Here is a 20793-nt window from a genome sequence, read left to right on the forward strand (position 1 = left end):
TAGGACTCTGGGTACTCATTAAGAGGAACTAACTCACCTTTTAGCACAGCAAAAAGGTGTCTCAAATCAGACCTTTTTGTAGTGTACTTTGTATTTTGTAATTAGAACAAACTCCCATAGCAGATACGTGAGATTTCTGTGTCAGGTTCTCGGTGTGTAGAGAAACCAAAAATGAGATCTCCGAGTTCTACATGAAATTTTCAGGCTTGTTCCTTTACTTCCCAGCACTCTCCTTATGCAATGCTTTAATTTAGACTATCCTGAGTACTGGTGCAGAATTAATCAGGTCAGCAAAGGGCCTGCCAGCCACGATTACTGCACCTTTAAATACTTCTTTTCACCGTCACTTCAGCTGTTACTCTTCTATTTTTAAATCGGTTTCAAACTCAAGACCCACGGGCAGGGGGCAAATCCTTCCCCAAAAACGCCACGGACAAGAGGCCAACACCAACCTCAGCTCTTGAGGTTATTCCCCTTTTTCCTACAGCTTGTTTACTGGATTGTTAAGCATTCTGGCAGCAAATGGAAGGGGGTGGGGAAGAAGACGAGCTGCCACATTTCTAAAATTAGCATCTTCTGTCTCCGAGAAGCCTGTGGAGATTTAAAAAAATTAGGTTTCTCTGCAAGATGCAGAGAGATGTGGAATTTAAACTGCGTTGCACAGCTAAAATCCTGAGCTCTGTTTCATACCTGCAAGCTAGTTCACCTACCTTCCCTTTCATGCCCCTTCTCCCAGCTGTCAGTCAGAGACTGTTACAAAACACCTAGTCCATTTTATTGTGAAAAGAAATTGCATTCTTGTGCCCTGCCATCCCCAGGAGCCAGTCCATGGAGCCACAGACTGGTTCCCTGTTCCAGGTCACTCCTGCTGGGCTCTCACTCAGCCTCTGGGGGGGCTGCTATTCCCTGCTCACTGATTTTCTCCCCTCAGCTGTGGTTTTTTGGTGCTCAGGTAGCAGGTAATGCCCTGCTCAGGGGATGTGTTGTGTCCTTCTCCAGTCTGGGATGTAAATATCCCTTGCAGAGCCTGCTGCAGGAGCTGCTGTGCCATATTGTGTGTGGATGGAGCCAGGATTGCAGTTCCAGAGCTGAGTTGCACAGACATGTTGGTTTTATCACACACACTGCCATGAGAACACCATTAAAAGTGACATTTTGGTCTTTGCTGTTTATTAATAAAACCCAACAGTGAAAGAACTGACTGTGCCTCAGTTCCTTCAATGCCACCACTGCCATTTCTTCTGCACAGAAATATCAGAATATTATACCAGACCTGTGCTGGAAAATCCTAACCCAGAAAACTGGGCTTTCACAGATGGGCTTGAAGTTAGAAATGGAAGAGACTCAAGAATAAAGCTCAAGTTTCTTTCCAAGAACCACTAAGGGTGCCAAAGTCTTCCTTTGGATCACCTCGTGAAGGAACCAAAGACTCAGCCATGACACAAATGCAGACTGGCACAGGCAGAATTAAAACATATGGGACCAGAAGGGTTTGTGCCAAAAGTCCCTTTTCTTCTTTTAGCAATTATATTTATTCTACTCCTATTACAAGTCACAGTTCATGTCTTGTGACAACTATATATGCTTAGATTTCTTTCAGATATTGGAAGCATCAGTGGGCAGTGTTGCAGCAGAAAATTGTGAAAAGAAAGGGGAAGGTTTCAGGATTTCCCTGAATAATTCATGCATTTTGGATCAACATGTTTTGGTTCATCAAAATAGTTACTGGCTTAAAAAGTACATGAGATAGTATATAGCAGATGTTATTTATATATATATTATAGATTAGATGTACCTGGTAGTATGTAGTATAGATCAGATATATATTTAGATATAAATATAATATAGATATAAATTTATATATTTAGATATAATAATAAATATAATATATTCTTATCTATATATAATATAGATAAATTTATATATTAAAATTAATTAATTTATATATTTATATATTTATATAGATATAAATTTATATATTTATATAGATATAAATTTAAAGATGAGATGGGATAAGATGAGATGGTATAAAACAATGAAAAAGTCTGCACATTTTGTTCTAAAACTGACAAAAATAGGTTTATTAGCAACTCCAGTGAAATACTTTTTTCTTTTTAAATCTGACATGAGAAAAAAAATCTAAAAAAATTCTATTCTACAAAGCATTTCCCATTTGGTGAAACCCCACAGAGCAAAAGTGACTTCATTCAAATTGCTCAAGGCACCTCTAGTTAAGATACTTAGTACAACTTTTTTCTAGACTGAGTCTTGCAGTTAAAAGATGATCTTTCCTGACTGGAGACAGAAAAATCACATAAACCTGACCCAAAATGCAGCAGAGCAAATCAGATGGTTCAAGAGACACAAGTCAAGGCCTTGCCACATCCCAGGGCTGTCCTACAAACAGCACAGGGATGCTGCAGCCTGCCTTAGCACAGGAGCTTGCTGCAAGTCAATTCTCTGCACACATCTCTGCCTGTCACTGCTAAATTTCAATTACAGTCACCCCTTTTAGCTATTTGCACTGATTAAATGAAAGCACAGAACTCAGTTTACCTGATTAGCCAGTCTGAGCAGCAAAAAATTAACCTGCAAGCAGCAGCTTCACTGTTCTTAGTGACACCCTGCACCGGCTTTATGTTTGCTCTGCCCTCTCAAGCACAGCCCTTGGAAATTTCCAGGATCAGAGTTTTTTCCCTCAAAGCTGATTTTACTCCAGGTGCCCAAATGTGCATGAAACCCTCTTGTCCCTCCTTAAGGGAAACCCCTGCCCCCACCAGAGCAGGGAGCTCAGTCCTCACTGTCCACAGGCCAGGGTCTGTTCATCCTTGTAATAAATTATGGATGCCCCCCCACAGGCATCTGTTACTCAAATCACCAGTTAATAATGTATGAATAAATGAAGAGACTGCTCTGAGGGGTGAGAACTGTGGGAGACTAAACTTTGAATTCTCTGCTACAGCAGCAAGCATCAAAGCTGTACTGCCAGGCTTGACCTCAGCTGGGTTTTCTTTTTTAAGAGGGTTAGAACGAGCACCTTATGAACATGAATGGCTGAACAGCAGGGGCATGGCATGAAAGCTGGCCCAGAAACACGGGGAAAGAATGAAACACCGAATGAAAATCTTGGCAGAAGCACATGGGTATCAAAGGTCTTTGCTATCTTGTGTCAGTCTGAACTGGGAGTGAAGGTCACAAGTGAATTGATAATTCTCACCAGAAATACGTTGTTAATTCTCACTAACAGAGTTCTCAATCAGGGGAACAGATGCCATTTGAAAACACAAAGCCTGCAAATACGAAAAAAAGGTGAAGAATGGCTGCTGAAGAAGTTTCTAAGTTTATAGGAAGCTTGTGCATCACCCGCTCCAGAACCGCAGCTTGGGACCAAGCGCTGCTGGATCTCAAGCTGGAAACGTGACCGCGTGTTTTCGGAGCTGGAAACAGCGCTGGTGTGGCCTCAGCAGCGGCGCTGGGGAGGGGACAGTCGCCTCCCCCGGCCCGCGGGTGTCGCTCGCCGCCGCCGGGATGCGCTGCGGGCGCTCGGAGCGACAAGCGCGGCACGGGAAGCGCTCCCGACCGCGGCGGCAGCGCTGGCATCAGCCCGAGCGGCACAGCCCCTGCCCAGGGCACCGGGGGACACTGAGCAGCACAACCCTCGGCTGTTCCGTACTCACAGAAACTGCAAACAGAACTGCAAGTATCCCACGGGGCGGAAGGGCACAAGAATTCGGTGCACAGCGCGCTGCAGGAACGACAAGTGCTAGACACAAAAAGCTGTGCCAGCCCAGGTAGTGTCTTCCTCTGCTCCGAGAGCCTCTCGAGTTTCCTCCTCTCACGAGTAAGTGCAGCTCATCCATCTAGAGAAGCATCACCTCTTCAGGTGCTGGAGACTGATGGAAAAGCTATTTCTCCGCTATAAAAATAAATGGCACAGTCTGTCACTGTCTCTTGTCCCTAAATTACCTACTTATGCTGCACCTTTCACAATAAAAAAGAAGCATGGAATCTTCATAACTCCCTCACAGTTCTAACTTTTGTTATTGCTTTAAACTTTATTCTGACCAAGGCAGGAAATCTGCTCATCTTGCATGTTGCTTGCAGTCAGCTCACAGCTTTGACTGAGCAGCAAACAGCAAACTGCTCAGAGCACACCCTGTCCAGCCACCTGAACTCAGGGCAGGAAAGCAAATCAGGCTCTGAACCAGACAGTGAAGAACTCAGAGACCCTCTGGTGATAGTTATTGGCAAAGCCTCTCTGATCTCACAGCCATATTTACAGGACATCACAACCACGATACGCTGTGCAGAGAATCCAGACTTTATCCCTACACTGCCTGTAAGAAGCTTGAGTCTAAAATCTGGTACTTGTACGATTAAAAAAGCTCTTCCAGCTGAGGATTAATCATCTCAGTAGGACTGTGCAAATGCATGTGAGATGAGTGGGGAAGGTTATATAAAGCCCACAGAGAGAAGGAAAATGCAAGAATAGAACTGAGGACCTGGCTTGCACAGCACCTGAATGCCTGCAGGTGCTTCTAACAGAGATGCATTCCGAGTGCTGATTGTAATTTACTTGTCAGTCATTTGCTTGATTAATTATCTCCTCCAAATGGCTCATCATCCAGCGTACCTGAAGTGTTACAACCGTCGTTAGAGATGCAGTAGTGTGATCCTCCAGCAGACACAGAGGAACAGCTCCCTCTGCACAAACACACTTAGCCACGAGACTTGCAGCTGACAAACGTGTTTACAGAGCCCCAGGAGCACACAACCCTGCAGAACCATCTGAGAACTGCACCTGGGAATGGCTTTAATGTACTATGCACCACAGGTAAAGATAAGATGACTGAACAATCAAACCTGATCAGCTTAATCTACACCAGCAGAACTCCTGTAAAATCACTGAGAGAACACAGGAACATCAGCACTGTGTGCCAGCAAATTATTTTATACACACAGCAGTGAGTAATGACAATAAGAAATGATGGGCAGAGTTTAGCACAGTGCATTGTGGTGGAGTTTCTGTTGTTTAAGAGCCATCCTTCCCTTCCTCCATCAGTAAACTTTGCAAGGCACAGGCACGCTGAAATGCAATGTCTACAGCTACTGAAACTGCTCCGGAGTAAACAATTCATTCAGAGAATTGGGAATTGCTCTGTCCTTAGCATTATGGTTTCTCCGAAGCAATCCATGTTTCATTTGCTGTAAGTGGAATGGATTTTCATTTACTTAGCAGTCTTTGTATTTATCTAGATACTATGGCCATAATTAATAAAACATGCCTTCTTAAAAGATCTTTTGAAATTACAGTGAGCTGATGAGATCTAAAAAATATTATCCTCTAACTAACAGGGTCAAATGGCTGAATATGTCTGAGCAAGTGAGAAAAGGAAGAGTAATGTGATGTTATGAAAGTACTACTGAACAACAACTGAGCCCATAAGCACAAACACAATTTATCTTCTAGCAAAAATTCTAGTGGATGAGGTAAAAAGAATAAATCCACCTACTGTGTTTCTGCGATGGGCTTCCTAAATCCATCATCCTGTGGAGATAAGAGGGTTTTTCTCAATTTCCTATGTTAGGAAGTAAAAATACTCTGCATTTTCCCTCCGTCTTTCTCCCTCTTCTGCAAGTCTGTGTCTGTGTGAGAAGGCAGTTTGAATTTCATCCCGTTTATTAGCTCAGGCACTGAGGAATCACTGTCAGTTTTGTGATGTACAAGCTCCTTTCCTCTACACAACACCGAGGAAGCGGGGGAGAGAGGAGAGGTAGGATTTTATCTAAACTACTTTTTGCTGGATCAATTAACTCTTTGCTGACTGACAGCTCCTTCCTGGTGTATCTCCTGTCAGTTGACACTGAAATATTTGCTCCTCTAAGGCAACAGGGGACTCTCTGCCAGCTGTTAAATGCTCATGTTCCTTCTTTTAAGGTTTCCTCTGCTTTTCTCTTCCACTGCTTAACTGGGCACTCCAGTCAGACACCACCACAGCCATGATCTCTCACAACCACACAAGGTGCCCCTGTTCAATTTTGCCAGAGGGACTCAGGGTCACAAATTTGTTCCTCAGTTCCTACAGCTTCTAAAACTCACAGAGGTCTCTAATAGGGATTTATTCCCCACATACTAATGCTTGCTGCTTCTTCAGGTACAGCATTTAACACTTCTAACCCTGAATATCCAAAACTGAACAGAATTATTTGCAATGAAACCAAATTCACTGCTGGTAGAAGAATGAAATGGGGATGCACTTGTGTATGACACCATCCTCAAACACTTAAATTTTCAAGGTAACAGAACAGAATCCTGTTCATTCCTCTGCAGTGAATTTTCAGTTAGGCAACAACAAATGATCTTTCTTCACTTTCTCAGCCACCTGTTCTAAAAAAGAAACACAGTTCAGTAGCACCACCCTATAGCCAGTTCCACATTCAGCCAGGTCTGCAAAGGTTTCCCCAAGTTTAGTGTTTTCCTGGGAGAACTATTACATATATATAAATATATGAATATATGTATGTATGTATATATAAAACTCTGTAGATATTTGCATCTCTTGAGAGAATTTTAACTTTTTAATCCCTGCCCACAGTAAAACCTCTCTGATGCAAATTTTTACTTAGAGGTCTATGAGAAAAACGAGTCAAATTAACTAGATTTTCCACACTAACCATTTTCCTCCAGAGAACAGCATGCAGGATTAAGCACAAACCTTTCTTCCCCCTACTTCAAATAGCACTTTGTAGTCCATCTCTTCCTTTTTTCTGCTGGTAAATGAGGACAAAACCTGTTCTGCAATCGTGGATCTGAATGCTAGTGCTTCTGACATATTTCTATTTTCATACTTAATTCTAGCAAATGAGCATTTTGAACTTTGATTAAATTTTATTTCTTGATTTTTGAGCATTATCTTGACAGCAACCCAGCTCCTGTATCTGCCATTATTCCAAAGACTTGCCTGGTGCTGGAGCACACTTCCTTGGAATGACTTTCCTCTGACTTTCACTGATGGCCCCACACATTCTAAGCACCTGCCTATGTCAACACACAGTTCATTCACTGTGACACAACCTCAAGCTTTTTCTTCTTTACATCCAGTCACAAATCCTGCTGTCCTACTGGGAATCAATATCTTCCCTTTCAGTTCAGTAAGAGAGACACCAGTTAAGGGGATTAGAATAGTCTCTAAACAGGTTTAAAATCTTTTGTCTTCTTCACCGAGCCAATTGCCTGGAACTTCAGCATTTCAGCAGGGAAAAAGATTATTACTTCAGGGAAATATCAGTGGTTCTGATATTGTCAGAAACAATCTCACTCACTCTTCTCTAAACTATTCACAGCTCTTCTATTGTGTGCAGAGCATTTTCAGCATAAAAGGGCCATAATAGAACAGCTTCTCTTCACAGTGGCTACACAGGTTTAACTCATGGTTTGTACTTCTGAGATCATGAGTTCAAGAATATTCTCATTTCTTTTCTACAGAGCCAGCAATGCAACTGAAGGATCCTGTATTTGCCTGAGAGATGGCATCAGCATCAAGTGGTTCCTCATAGTTTGATAAGTGTAGAAAACCACTATGGTTTGCTTCAGAAGACAACTGGAGTTATTTGTTCTCTCAAGAAACAAAGCATTCCTCTCTCTGATGAAGCACTTAACCTCAGATCAAACTGACAGATAAGATTCTGATGTGAAGATAAATAAAAACTCCTTGGAGATGAAGGGCATTGAAATGTTTGGGGAGGTGAGTAATACCAAAAATCAGGGTGGTTCACAGTATCACAGTCACGATTTTAAAACACAATTTGCCAGACTCCAAATGCAAACCAAAGCCAGTCATGCTGTAAGGCACACAGGCTATTTGTCACTTGGCTGTACCTGCATTTGGTGGTTTTCAGGGGGATTAAGTTTACCAGAACTACCAGCAGATGCAAATAATTTGCTTGTGAGAAAGTGTAAGAAGGAGAGACTGAGCTGTTGTTTACAGAGCCTCAGAGCAGCATCCCTGTGAGCGGCTTTGACTGACAGGCTTATTCACAGCTAATGGCAGCATCTCCAGAACTTCCCACAGATAATGCCAATATCGTTGCACTTTGTTAAACAATATTGGATTTCCACCCCTCCCATCTCTGACAACACACAGGCTGAGCACTCATATGAATGAATGAAAGGAACATACTTTTCCTCTCGCAGCATTATAAAGACCTAGTTTTTAATTGCTCCAGCATTGGTTCAGTCAATCCAGAAGGTGGTTTACTACCTCTAAACATGCTGCACTTATTCTAGTCATCTGACTGAGCATGGTTTTACCTATTTCACTGTTATTAGGGTCAAACCAGGGTAACTTCCCTGCTACCAGGTACACCTGTCAAGAATTTCACTCTGCCTTGCAAGGAGCAGCGGTTACAAGTAGTAGTTACCCTGGTTAATAACCCTCAAGGGATGCCAGGTACAAAAGCTCCAGGAAGAGCAGCACTCAGGTGGTTCTGAGGCAGCTGAGAGGTCCCAGCGCTGGGCTCTGGCGGGATGGAGGCTGTGAGACCGAGCACACGCTCACCCAGCAGATGGCAACCGCGGCACAGCCCGCGGCATCAGGGCTGTCCTGAACCGGGCACGGGGCTCTTGGCTCTGCTGGGTTTGTCCCTTTTCCCACTACACCCTTCCAAAATCCTCACAGGCAGAAGAAGATATATCAGATAGGGCAGGAAGACTTGAGGGGGCAGAGGAGAAGAAAGAAGAAACAGATGGTAACATTCAGGTGATTCAGTTTCTAATCCGGGAAAAAATCACTGATTCTGCAACAGAGTTCAGTCAGTGCCTTTAATCTCCTTTTCCCCAGTTAACTTTTACAGGAAAAGCAGAGCTGCTACATAAATTGAGTATCCAGGTAACGCTCCCCTTTTTATTACAGCCTCATGATTCACTAGCACAGAGCAAAGAAAGGTGAGGCCAAACTGCAATATTCCTACAGACCACAGAGAAGGAGCAACAAAGCAGAGCTCTGTCAGAAGCACCTTTGTGGTGCCCATTGCTTTTCCTGTCAGATTTACAACCTTTATCCTAACAAACCTCCGCTGAGACAAAGACAGGTGGTTATTAGTGTTTCCTGATTCTAAAACAAAATCACTACCAAGGGCAGAGGCTGTGTGAGCTGGAGACAAAGCAGATTCCTCCTGCTCCATAGCAGGTGTCAATTCATTGGTATTTAGGCTCCTGCCTTCCAAGAGATTGCAGCAGGAATGTCTGAGCCTGAATAGGAGTTAGGAGACTAAACACCTTTAGGCATCTTGGCACAGAGCCTCCAAAAACTACATGACAATGCACTTTAACAAAAACACAGGCAAACAAAAATCCCAACCAAAAAAAATTAAGAAAGAAGTTAATCTAGAAAGCCTTCGAGATTTTTATTACCTGTTGAATTTATATGGGCTAAATGGCAAGGCTTGAAATGGTCACTTGATTGAAACTAAAATCATAGAGGAAACAAATATACATTCCTCAAAGAGAGGAAAAAGGAATCTGAGTCACATCAGCTGAAAGACAAGACACTTAGTCACAATGAAGTTCAAGGTCCTGGGCTCCAGTGGTTCATTCTGGAGTCCTGAGCCTGAGCCTCCTGCTCAGCCCTTTGCAGGCAGCAATGAGCCAGACATCCTCCAGGTACCTTGTGCCACACATGATTCCCAAATCCTTGCCCTCCATCAGGTGCAGGAGATGTATTTAGGGAGTGTCAATGAATAGGCAGAGCTGAGAGCTGCCCTTGGGTGCTGAGCCCCAGCCAAGGTTACCTCTGCCTGCAGTGACCCCAAGACACTTCCTCATCCTTTACAATGCACTCTGCTTCACACAAAGGGACATTTTCTTATAATTTTGTCATCTCTTAATGTGATATAAACATTCTGAAAGACTGAATGCTTTCAAACAATTTTCCTTCTAAGACTTGAACAGTATTAAAGAATTCTACATGAGCCAGGATGTCCAAAACCAGCCTTTTTCAGAAAATGAAAATTGATTCAGTTTCGCTGTTCCATCAGTCCTCAGATCTACTCCAGGCCACCACCACCCAAGATTAAAAACCTCCAGGGTTCAGACTCCTTTGTGGTCTACAGATTGCATGTTGCAGAATAGTTCCCAAGCAGCTGATATCAGCACCCACTATTGCCACTCTCTAGATCTTACCAGAGTTATTTCAGCTCTGAATTGCTGAGGTTGGACATTATTATTATTTGTATTTCAGAACACATAAAAAAGACCTAAACGTGACTGAGAAGTGTCTGCTGTGCAGGAACAGCAGCTCCCATTTATAATCAGAATAAGAGACAACATAAAGATGAAATGAAATTACAAAAAGAGCCAAACAAGAAGGCAGTAACAGAATCAGAAATAGAACCTGGATCTGCTGAGCAATCCAGTATTGTGTCCTTAGGTTCATATCTTCATTACAACATTAACATAAATTAGGATAAACTGACACTGCCAACAAAGGAAACAATTGTGCATTCTGCAAACCTCACTTGTGCATTTCTGCCTCTGCAGCAAAAGGGAGGACAAACAGCAGCTCTCAGTGTTCATTACACTGCAGCCTTGTCCTCCATTCAGAAAGGAAAAAAGGTGTTGAAAATGTAACTCTCAGCTGAGACTGCAAAACCTTCAGGATTTGGTGTCACAATTGTGTAGCACCACTGTCTGTGCCATACCAAACCGAGGACAGTGACATGTTAGAGCTCCATCACCATAGGGATAACAGTGTGTCTGTTCAGATTGGATTCAAACTGCACCAACAAAACCCAAACCCACACCAGGTCCCATCCTTCCCTCACTCCCCTGTACATGCAGAACAAGCAGAACTGCAGCATCAGGTCACATTTTATTTTTAGCTGCAAAACCAGTGAAACTGGGCAGCTTCACAGAAATCTAACTCTAACTGAAGTTCCTGTCAGAGAGCTGGTGCCAATTCACAAAATATCACCTGCCTGTCTGTCCTTCAGCTCAGTTTGTGCCAGAGTGGTCTGGGTTGGAAGGGAGCTCTGGAGATGCCCCAGCCCAGGCCCTGCCATGACAGCAGCTGCTCACAGCCAGGCAGATGTTGGAGCCCCAGCTGAAGGCCAGCTCAAGTGCTTCTCCAGGCTAATCTGATGTACCACATATCTCAGCAAACAGGATTTTGCGTGTCTGTGCACAACACTCTTTCATCAGATTACAAGGGAAAAGTGAGTCTAGACATGCCAGAGCATATTTGAAAAATAGAGGATTACTGAATTTGCCATATCCCTCCTTGATTTTGGACTCTCCCAATGCTGCTGTAATAAGGACTAATGGCATTATATATAACCAAATTAAGTAAAAGTTAACTGCATTCCACTCAGATTTCCTTTTTACATAGCAATCTGCTTCCTCATCCATGTACAGCCTACACAGAAAAGTGAAGATTTTACTGCAAAAAAGCAACAGGTTTTGAAAAGTCTCAGTTGATGAAACATCAGAAAGCTGCACAAAAGTGCCAGGAGTTCCAAGGCATTGAAGATGAGTAAGCACAGGAGATTGTGGGTAACTGTGAAACTGTGGGGCCAAAGGATCAGTTGAGGGGCATTTAATTAACTTCATGGAGTAATTGCAACCAGTGTTTTAACTCCAGCTCGGTCCTTTCCTAAGTTTTCTGGCAGATAAACTCACCCAAACATGAAAAGAGAAGCGTTGCATTTGGCAGGCTGGGCCTGGCAGAGCTGAAATGTTATTTCTGAAGGCACGGGCTGCTCCAGGCAGCAGCTCAGCACTGTCACTGTCACATCTGTGCAGGTGGCTCTGTGTCTGTCACAGTGCAGAGGCAAAACCAGATCAGAGCTGCATTTCAACAGAGCCATGGAAAGAGTTAATGAGGGAGTCAAGGCCAGGCTCAAGTGGGTGTTCTGAACCAGCCTGCAAAGGGATTCCTGAGCCCAGCTTTTGTTCAGGTCCAGACCCACTTGCATTGGAATGCTGGAAGTGCTGCCCAGGCACAATGCAGACTTTCTCTCCCTCCAGCTGTTTCTGCCTTTTCTTTGCACTTTGTCCTAGGTTTGCACACTGACAGAGCTTCATGTACAGGAATATGTCATGCACATCCAGAGTCATCAGCCTACAAATAAAAAATGAGTTCTATATCACCCTGACAGTCAGTTTGTGTGATATAGAAATAACTGGAATAGATCACCTCACTTCAGTAGTGCCAGAACACACAAATGATGCAATACACCCATTTCACATCTGAATTTCTGCACTTTACTTTTTCAAGCTCCTTGCAAATCAATATAAAAAGCACACTGAGACAATGATAATGGCTTGATGGCTCTACTAGGAAAAGTAACATCAGTAAGATGTAAGAAAGATAAGAACTAGGATAATGACAATCAATCATGGATTAATTATTTCACTGACAGGCTATTTTTAGTACACTTACAATATAAATATATTCAGCTAGTAAAAAAATATACTTATCAGCACAAATTGTAAGCCAACAGAAAGAGAAATTGATCTCACAGTTGCTGGATATTTAACCAAAATTACAAAATTAGGTCCTGTGAAAACCCAGCCAAAACTTTCAGTGCTGTCTACTTCATGATTGTAGGCAGTAAATTAAATGCATTTCAAGCAAATGAGTCCTGTGTTGAATAAATGAAGTTTTGATTTAAATATTAAGCTAAATAATCTTTTTATTATTTATTTTAAAAGCAAAAAACACCAGGCCCTCCTCCCTCAGATGTCTCCCATAGCACAAATTCATCTGCCACAGACATCAGTTACACAATTCCCTCCCTCCTACCCAATCTCCAGTCTACACTTGATGTGCACAATCACATCTGTAATCTCCAGAGCTTCCTAAGAGAAGAGCTCATTTTCCCCTGCTCGAGCTGTCAACACTGAAAAAAGAGCAACAGCCAACAATAGTTATTCTTTGAGCTTTGCATCTCCCAGCTCAGTTCAGACAACTCCATGGCACAGAGCCACAACCTGAGGCACTATAAATCCCAGTCTCATCAACTTCAAGAAACATTTTCCAGAAGCACTGGAAAGGATCAAGGAAAAAAGTTGCAATCTCTTGACAGTCTCATCCCAGGATACTCATCTACATTTTTTTACAAGTTTTACAAATTCTGCACATGAAGGTCTGTTCACACAGCTGAAATCTCACAGACTGCACAAGCAAGGACAGAAGAAAGATTGATTCAAAGTTTTCCTCAGCGTACAGGGCGATGGTTGTTTTGGGGATTTTTTGATACATTTTACCCAAACTGTAGTCACAATACCAGCTACACAGGAAAAAAGGGACCGAGGAATATACAAGCACAGTTCCCTCAAATTTAAGGAAAACTAGCAGCCCCATATGAAATATCAACACAATAAAAGTAAATTTGGAGAAAAAGAAGAGAATGCATTTTCAATACCAAACTATGAGATGAAAGGATGGCACCTTCCACTCACCTACTGTGAGGATGTTTGCAGAGAGGAAGTGGCAGCAGTTTCCCTCATGGAGAATGGATTCTTCTCTTTGTGTCAAATCCCCTGCTAGAGATTTTGGAGAAGTCAGAGCCATCTCAAGCTTTCAGAGCAGCCTGGCAACAATGCCTGCTCCAAGTCAAACAAAGCACTTCAGTGCAGATATCTGCAGAAAATTTCAGTCAAGCAATGAAAATATCTGAGAAAAAGTAACAATTTCAGGATGTTGCTGCTTTGCTTGCTTTGGAAGTTCCAGTGAGTGCCTTCTCTGGAATTCCACATTCAGGAGACTTCCCTGGTTTAATTCTTTTGGCACATATTCCACTCATTGAACAACAGGATTTGCAGTATCAGTGTGGAGAAAGAACCACGGAGCTCAGTCTTGACAGGAGGGATGTGAGGAACCTTCCCAGGAGCACAGGAGTTACAAACATTCCGTGGATCTTCCCAGTGTTTCTTGCATGTGGCAACCCTGGAGAAGACATTTTTTTAAATAATGGAAGTTACTTTAACGGTGAGATATTTACCTCAGGAACATACTTAGGTGATGTGCAATGCACTGACCTCAGCAGACAGAAGGCACCAACTTTTCCTTCCCTCACCCCAGGATTTTCCACAGAAAAAGCTCCATTTTTGCCAGCAGCAACTTCTCCAGAAGCCAAAGCACTCATGCTGGGGTTAATTATTTTATACACACAAACACACAGAGATATAATATGTACATATACACTTAGCTCAGTCATTCTGCACAACAAGTGAAGGTATTGGGTGCATTCCCAAAGGACTCTGCCTGGTGATGTCTCCCTCATTCACTTCCATCTCCAGCCCTTGAAGCTCTTTGCTCCTCTTACCTGTTGTCAGCTGTCTCCATCCTGTATCTCTGTCATTGTCTGGCATTCCCTTTCCCTTTTCTTACCCATCTTCTGCCCACTGGATACAGAAGACTCACCTTTCCAAAGCTTTCCGTGGACACCTTCCCCAGAGAAACAAGGTCAGAGAGGCTCCCTCCAAAACAGCAATCACCCCAGACAGAAACCTGGGATCCTACCTAGTGCTGGTAACTGTTTGAATCTCTGGGAGTCTCCTTCAGTTTGTAATTACAAGTTGAGCTCCGAAACATTGCCCTAACATGTTTTGTTGTGAAAGCACGGATCCAGTTTGACATTATTTTAAAGAGAGAGGGCAATGAAGCTCACTATTAATTACAGTGATTAGAAATAGAGGAGGGGGTTTGAGACATTTGTAGCAAAAAATGGGTAAGAGAATGCCCTGCTAGAGCATCTGCCTGTTTGAAGCTGTACCTCTCTCCTTGTCTTTGGTCCCTCATTCAGCTTCTTTGGGAAGTCACTTCCTCCCTGCCATTATCTTTTCACCAAGCCCCACCTTCTCCATTCTCATGCTGTTAAAAACTCCTGTGTTCAGAGGGAGCATCAGTCAGTGAAGTAACACCCTTATGTGGAGCCAAAAGCATGGCAACTTCATCTAAGGGACAGCAGTGCTTGGCAATAATTATCCTGTAAAAAATCAGCATCATTACAATCATTTGTTTCCACATTTAAATGGGAAATCTCTCACAGGGCATCCTGTGGCTCTGCAATTGTTATGGACACCTCAGAGAGTGACATTCATTTGGCAAAGAATATCTTTATTACAGAGCACAGCTGGAGTAATCAAAACCCAAATTAGAAACTTAGGGCAGCTTTCAAAAGCAGACTGGATTGAGAGGGGAGGAAGATAACAGATTATCAAAGATACATCCTGTGCCCCCCATATACTCATTCTTGTACATGCTGTCACCTGTCCCTGTAATTGTATCCCTTGTAATTGTATTCCCTGACATATACATAATTAGGTAAAAGAATACAGAGATAGCATTCTGCTTTAGACTTAGCAAAATGAATTCATACATTTCCCTGTATTCATTTAATACATTTCATGTATTCATTTTGTGCATCCCAAAATAAATGCTGTTGGTTGGTTTTTTGGTTTTTTTTTTTGTTTGTTTTTTTTTTTTAATCTAGGTTAATCCTTGAATCAATACCAAAAATACACTTCCATATACAGAGCTGACTTGTTGTATTTAGAATGGAACCCAAAGTAGATGTTAGAAGGTATGTCAGGATGTAAATAAACTTATCCAGTGAAAAATCCAAAACTGCACCCAGCAGCATTTCTGGAGCTGCTCAATTGCATGCTCTGGGCAGGTACTGCCCAGGACTGCCTCAGTTATCATCTGCTTTGGTCATCTGGGCAACTCCTGACCACAATTTTGTAGCCACTAGCCACCAAGTGCCATTTCTGGTACCTGTGCACTGAATGTTTAACCCTGGGATGAATCCAGGGGGTCCCAGGCTCACAGGACAGTGGAACTGTTCTAACACCAAGACAAGGTCAGCCCATTTCCTTTGCAGAAAGCTGAACTGGTGGGTAGTTGCTTTGCTCTCTCTCTCACCTCTTTGCTTCAGGGCTTATTTGAGAGGCCATTTCCTTTGGAGGAAGTTCAATCAGTGTGACTAATTAGACACCAAAGAACATGTCCATGAGGGCAAGGAAGACTGAATGGGCACGGGTGCTCCTGCTGGTGCCAGAGCAGCATCATTCCAGTGAAAGCAGCTGAGCTTTACATTGATGTGGCTTGTTAAATATTTTATTGTCTCGAGTTATGTCAAATTCATGTTCTTTATGCTTTGTTATGATCTGAAAGTGAAGCAACTTTGAGGCAGCTGATCTCTGAATGTCTTCACTTTCCATGCAAAATTGTTCTTCCTGCACTCAGTCCCACCTTTTACAGCTTCCTACAGGTCCTCAGAGTTCCATTCCTCCCCTCCCTCTCTTCAGCATACCTGTGCTGGTAAAAAATAAAAGCCAAGCCCCTCTTCCCAAACCAGTCCCCACAAATCCTACGCAGCCAATGGAAAAGTATACAATGGATCCCTAAAAATACAGATTGGTATCTCAGAACAACATTCAGGGGCCAGATCTCCTATTAAAGTGAATGAAAGAAGCTCAGTTGGCTTTCCTGGCAAATTTGTTGTGAAGGTTGGATGATGGAAAATATCAGTTGCACTGTCTGGAAACACCTCACCTCTGTTACTGTAGGAACCACGGTGGCTCTGAGAACAGCACTGCTCACTGGCAGAAGACATCAAACAGCCAAAAGAGAGCAACTGTGTCTGTTCAGACCACATGAATAATATTTAAACTGTCTGCTCAGGCTGAGAGCCCTACCTAAGATTATTGTGTGAGGTCCTGTATCCCCTTGGAATAAAGGACTTAAACCCTTGAGGCAGGATCTGTATCACTTACAGACAATAAAAGCTGTGTACACCATTAACAATTCTCTAGCCGTTTTTATATACTGTAGTATTTAAAGCTTAACCCCACAAGACCTGCTTTTGTTCAGGAAGGTTTTGTGTGGCATCCACAAAGCTCAGACAAGCTCTGATATCCTCCCAGGACAGATACACTGATACCATGGATGAAACACACAAAAACCAAGCCATCACTTAAACCTGAATAGTTTGATCAGGAAGCAGATCAATGGATAAAAGATCAAAGTGCCATCAAATGGGAGGGAAAAAAACTAATACTTTAAAGAATTTAAATGTGAGAGCTGGGATTTGCTTTTAAGCTGCAGTGTGGTTGCCTCTGACACGCTGCTCATTTGAAGGAATGCAGCTCCATTCAGCAGGGAATTGCACGGAGATAACCTGCACGTCCAGACACGCCAGTGCACAGCCAGGGAAAAAGGAGAGGAGAGGAGAGGAGTGGAGAGGAGAGGAGAGGAGTGGAGAGGAGAGGAGAGGAGTGGAGAGGAGAGGAGAGGAGTGGAGAGGAGAGGAGAGGAGTGGAGAGGAGAGGAGAGGAGTGGAGAGGAGAGGAGAGGAGTGGAGAGGAGAGGAGAGGAGTGGAGAGGAGAGGAGAGGAGTGGAGAGGAGAGGAGAGGAGTGGAGAGGAGAGGAGAGGAGTGGAGAGGAGAGGAGAGGAGTGGAGAGGAGAGGAGAGGAGAGGAGGCTGCTCCAGCCCCGCGGAACCAGGGCTGAGCCCACACCTTAGGGTGTGATCCCGCATTCCTCTTCCCAAGGGACCGGGCACACTCACAACAGCGGCGTGCCACTGAGTCTCCTCGGTTAAAAGGAGAAAGTGCAGAAAAGGCACAAGAGGACATCAGGATTCCTTCCTGGCAGGCTGCCGTGTTCACCTTCACCCAGAACATCCCACTTAAAAGGAGCACTTAAGATTTGTCAGCTTTTCCTCAGCCGCCCCTTACAGCCTGAGCTGGAGCTGCACATGCAGGAGCCCTGCATTTTTGTTCAATGATGTAACTGAATATTCCTTATGCAAGTCAGCAGACTTGTTATTAAATCCAAATTATTTATCTCAGGTTTGTATGAACTACATCATACGACTTTAGCATTAACTTTATGAAACAAAATGTGAAATTTGTAACAATTTTTCTCTGTAGGGATAGACTTGTTTGTAATCCCCTGCCCTATTTATCCTGAATTGCCAAAACCCCTCTCGGTTTCACCATCATTCCCTGTCACCAGCCAGTTCCCAGACCTGTCTGAAGTGACAATGGAAACACAGCAGCCTCTTGCTTCTGAAGAAAATTTGCATTTTGTATTAGCAAGGGAGAACTGGCAATTTCTATTAGGAGGCAAAAGGAACTAATTAAGCAAAGTTCTAAATATCATCCAATAGCTTGGCTCAAAAGAACTTTGAAAATAAAAGTTTCATACTCTAGACCACAAAAAACAAAAAGCCTCAGAGAAGAAATGAGGAAGGAAGATCTCCTTGTTAGGAGACAGAAAGTGAGGACTGCTGGAAAAGTTCTGCTGCACTTGGGAATTTGTGAGTCATACTGAGGAGAGATAGACTGTGGGCTCCGATGCCACTTGTAATCAGATCTAGAATTCCAATAATGTTCATGCTGCCAATTGTGCTGGCAGTCTTGGTCACTCTCCAGAAGTCTGATTTTTTAAAAATTTTTTTTCTTCAATTTCATGTAAATGAGCAGGAAATTATTTTAAGAATGATGTCTTTAATCAAACTCCTTTAATTCTGTACAGCAGCTTAATGCTGCACTGATGAATCTCTTGGATATTAAGAATTAATTTACACTGGGGGAGTTAGAGAAAAGGTGGCAACTTGTCACCTTTCACAAATCAGTGGCAAACATCAGCTTTCTTCTGAGGATGCCTGGTAGGGCCAAACACAAGAGCCCAAGCACAGGCAGACAGACACTAAGAGAATATTGCAAACAAGAAAAACATGCTTGTGCTTGGCAACTTCAAGAGGACACTGCCATTTTTTATTTTATTTTTTTTACCAAATATCCAAACCAATTTCTTCAATTATGAATCTCCTCTATTAGCAGGAATGGGTCTGGGAACCACTCAATCCATCCTCCTTTTGTCAAACACAGGGCAGTGACGTGCACACATGGGAATTACAAGGCAGCAAGTCTTTAAGGCCTGATCCAATAAATTTCAAAGTACAGCTCTGCTTTGCTCTCCACCTTATCATGGACTTTAGTACTTGGTTAGTCAATAAATAACATTACTTCAATAACCTCATCTCAGTCTAAACTCACGGGAGGGGAAGAAGTGGGATAGGTCACTTTACACTGTAGGAGACAAAAACCTGTTAAGTTGTTTAAATAGAAAATATTTCATGTAGTCCTTGCAACAATCCCACTAAATAATGCCATTATAACTCATCCCAAAGTTGTGTTTTTGAGGTTCTCCTCTGCAGGCTATAGAACTTCTTCCAGGCACCTCAATTGCAGCTGCCATTGTTTCCTCAGGCTCCATTCATTAGTTGGTTTTTGTTGTTGTTTTATTTTGGTGTTTGGGTTTTTTTTACTATTATTAAATAAAATACAAATTGCATGTTTTCAGTTAAGGGCAGAGAAAACTTCCAGAGAATCCGTTCCAGCATCTAAGGGCAGTAGGAAATCTGGAATAACAAGCTGTAGGGGGTTATGTTGAAGGGAGAAGAGGCAGGGAGGAACTTCTTTTAAGTTACCTTGCAGTAACTAATCCTGCATGGAGAGCTGAGAGGAGACATCCTCTGAACACCAGACTGAGCATAAAAAGTGCTGGTTTAAGTTTCTTCCTAACAGCCCTTGGCAAACACCTCAGGGAATGGGAACTACAGAGCTTGTGCAGCACTTTCAATCTCTCCCAGGAATGTTAACATGGAAAGATCCCTCACCTTCCCACCTGATCTCCCTTGTCATGTGTGAGGCAATCCAGAGCTCCCTGACAACTATTAAGATGTCAGAAGATTCTACAGGAGCCGTTCCCTAATTAAATGGAAACAAGCGAGGCTGTGATGAACAATACAAAATGCGGGCCAAGATCTGAACCAGGTACACCAAAATCAGTCTCTCAAGTTTCATGCTGCATTTGTCATGCAAATGGATCTGAAATCCTCACTCAGGTTATGCTTGTCTTGATGTCTGCACCCAGCATTTCTCTCAGGACTGCACAGTCTCGTGTGCAGTCTGCCAGATAGCAAAGAGGAAGGAAGCTGAGAACTTTGTCTCGGCATGTGTGAAGGTTTGTCACAGCCTGCAGTGTGCAGGTACCTATCCAATGACTCTGCTGTGCACCTACGTGTGCTGAGGGGAACTGCTCCACCCCCACAAAATGAAGGCAGCTTAAACAATGAATCCAAAGTTTGGAAATTCCCTACAGATTTAGAGTCTGTGCCCTAAGCAGTAATGTGGAGACCAGAATTTCAGTGACTTGCAGCAAAATCTGGGCTGAGGGGTTGTACGCTGTGGCCATGGATGGCTGTCCCCTCGGAACAGGGGCTCATGTCATGCAGGGCTTTCCTTCTCTGCCAGCTGAGCCTGGATGCATGGCCAGTACCTACTGCTCATGTCACAGCTGCCACCAGGAATTGTCACAAGGGGGGGACACAAGGTTTGCCATCATCCAGCGAGGCCAGAGGGAACAGTGGAAGCAGAGGTGAACTCACAAATGAGGTCAAGACAGTGGAAGTGAAGGAAGATTCAGGCATAACACTGGAGAATCTATTTCAATATTAAGATCAGATCAATTTAAGCTTATAATGGGAAGAAGTGGGTCATTTTAAAGATAACTAATGTAGAACTGAGATATCTGGGTGCATGAAAATTGTGTTGCAGTAAATTCAAATAATCCTTAGTAACTGCAAGACTATCTTTGCTGAAAAATCTCTTCAGTCTCATCCTCTAACCCACTCAAATTCATTTATAAAGTAATTTTCTCAGCTCTGGACAAATTAACAAGAACAAATTCCAATGATACTCACAAGTATGTTGTCCC

The 20793-nt window shown here is 43.0% G+C and overlaps 1 protein-coding gene across 1 annotated transcript in view; it reads right to left on the reverse strand.

Annotated features, from left to right (window-relative positions):
- The window catches only part of PLCH2 (phospholipase C eta 2), a 64859-nt gene extending 51288 nt beyond the window's left edge, over nucleotides 1-13571 (reverse strand). The window contains exon 1 of the mRNA XM_041419648.1: nucleotides 13460-13571. Within this exon, the coding sequence (XP_041275582.1) occupies nucleotides 13460-13571 (112 nt within the window). The remainder of the gene's footprint in view (nucleotides 1-13459) is intronic.
- Between the last annotated feature and the right edge of the window lie 7222 nt (nucleotides 13572-20793).

The sequence above is a fragment of the Onychostruthus taczanowskii genome, unplaced genomic scaffold (assembly GCF_017590055.1).
Source record: "Onychostruthus taczanowskii isolate IOZ18803 unplaced genomic scaffold, ASM1759005v1 scaffold61, whole genome shotgun sequence".
In the NCBI taxonomy this organism is placed as follows: Eukaryota; Metazoa; Chordata; class Aves; order Passeriformes; family Passeridae; genus Onychostruthus; species Onychostruthus taczanowskii.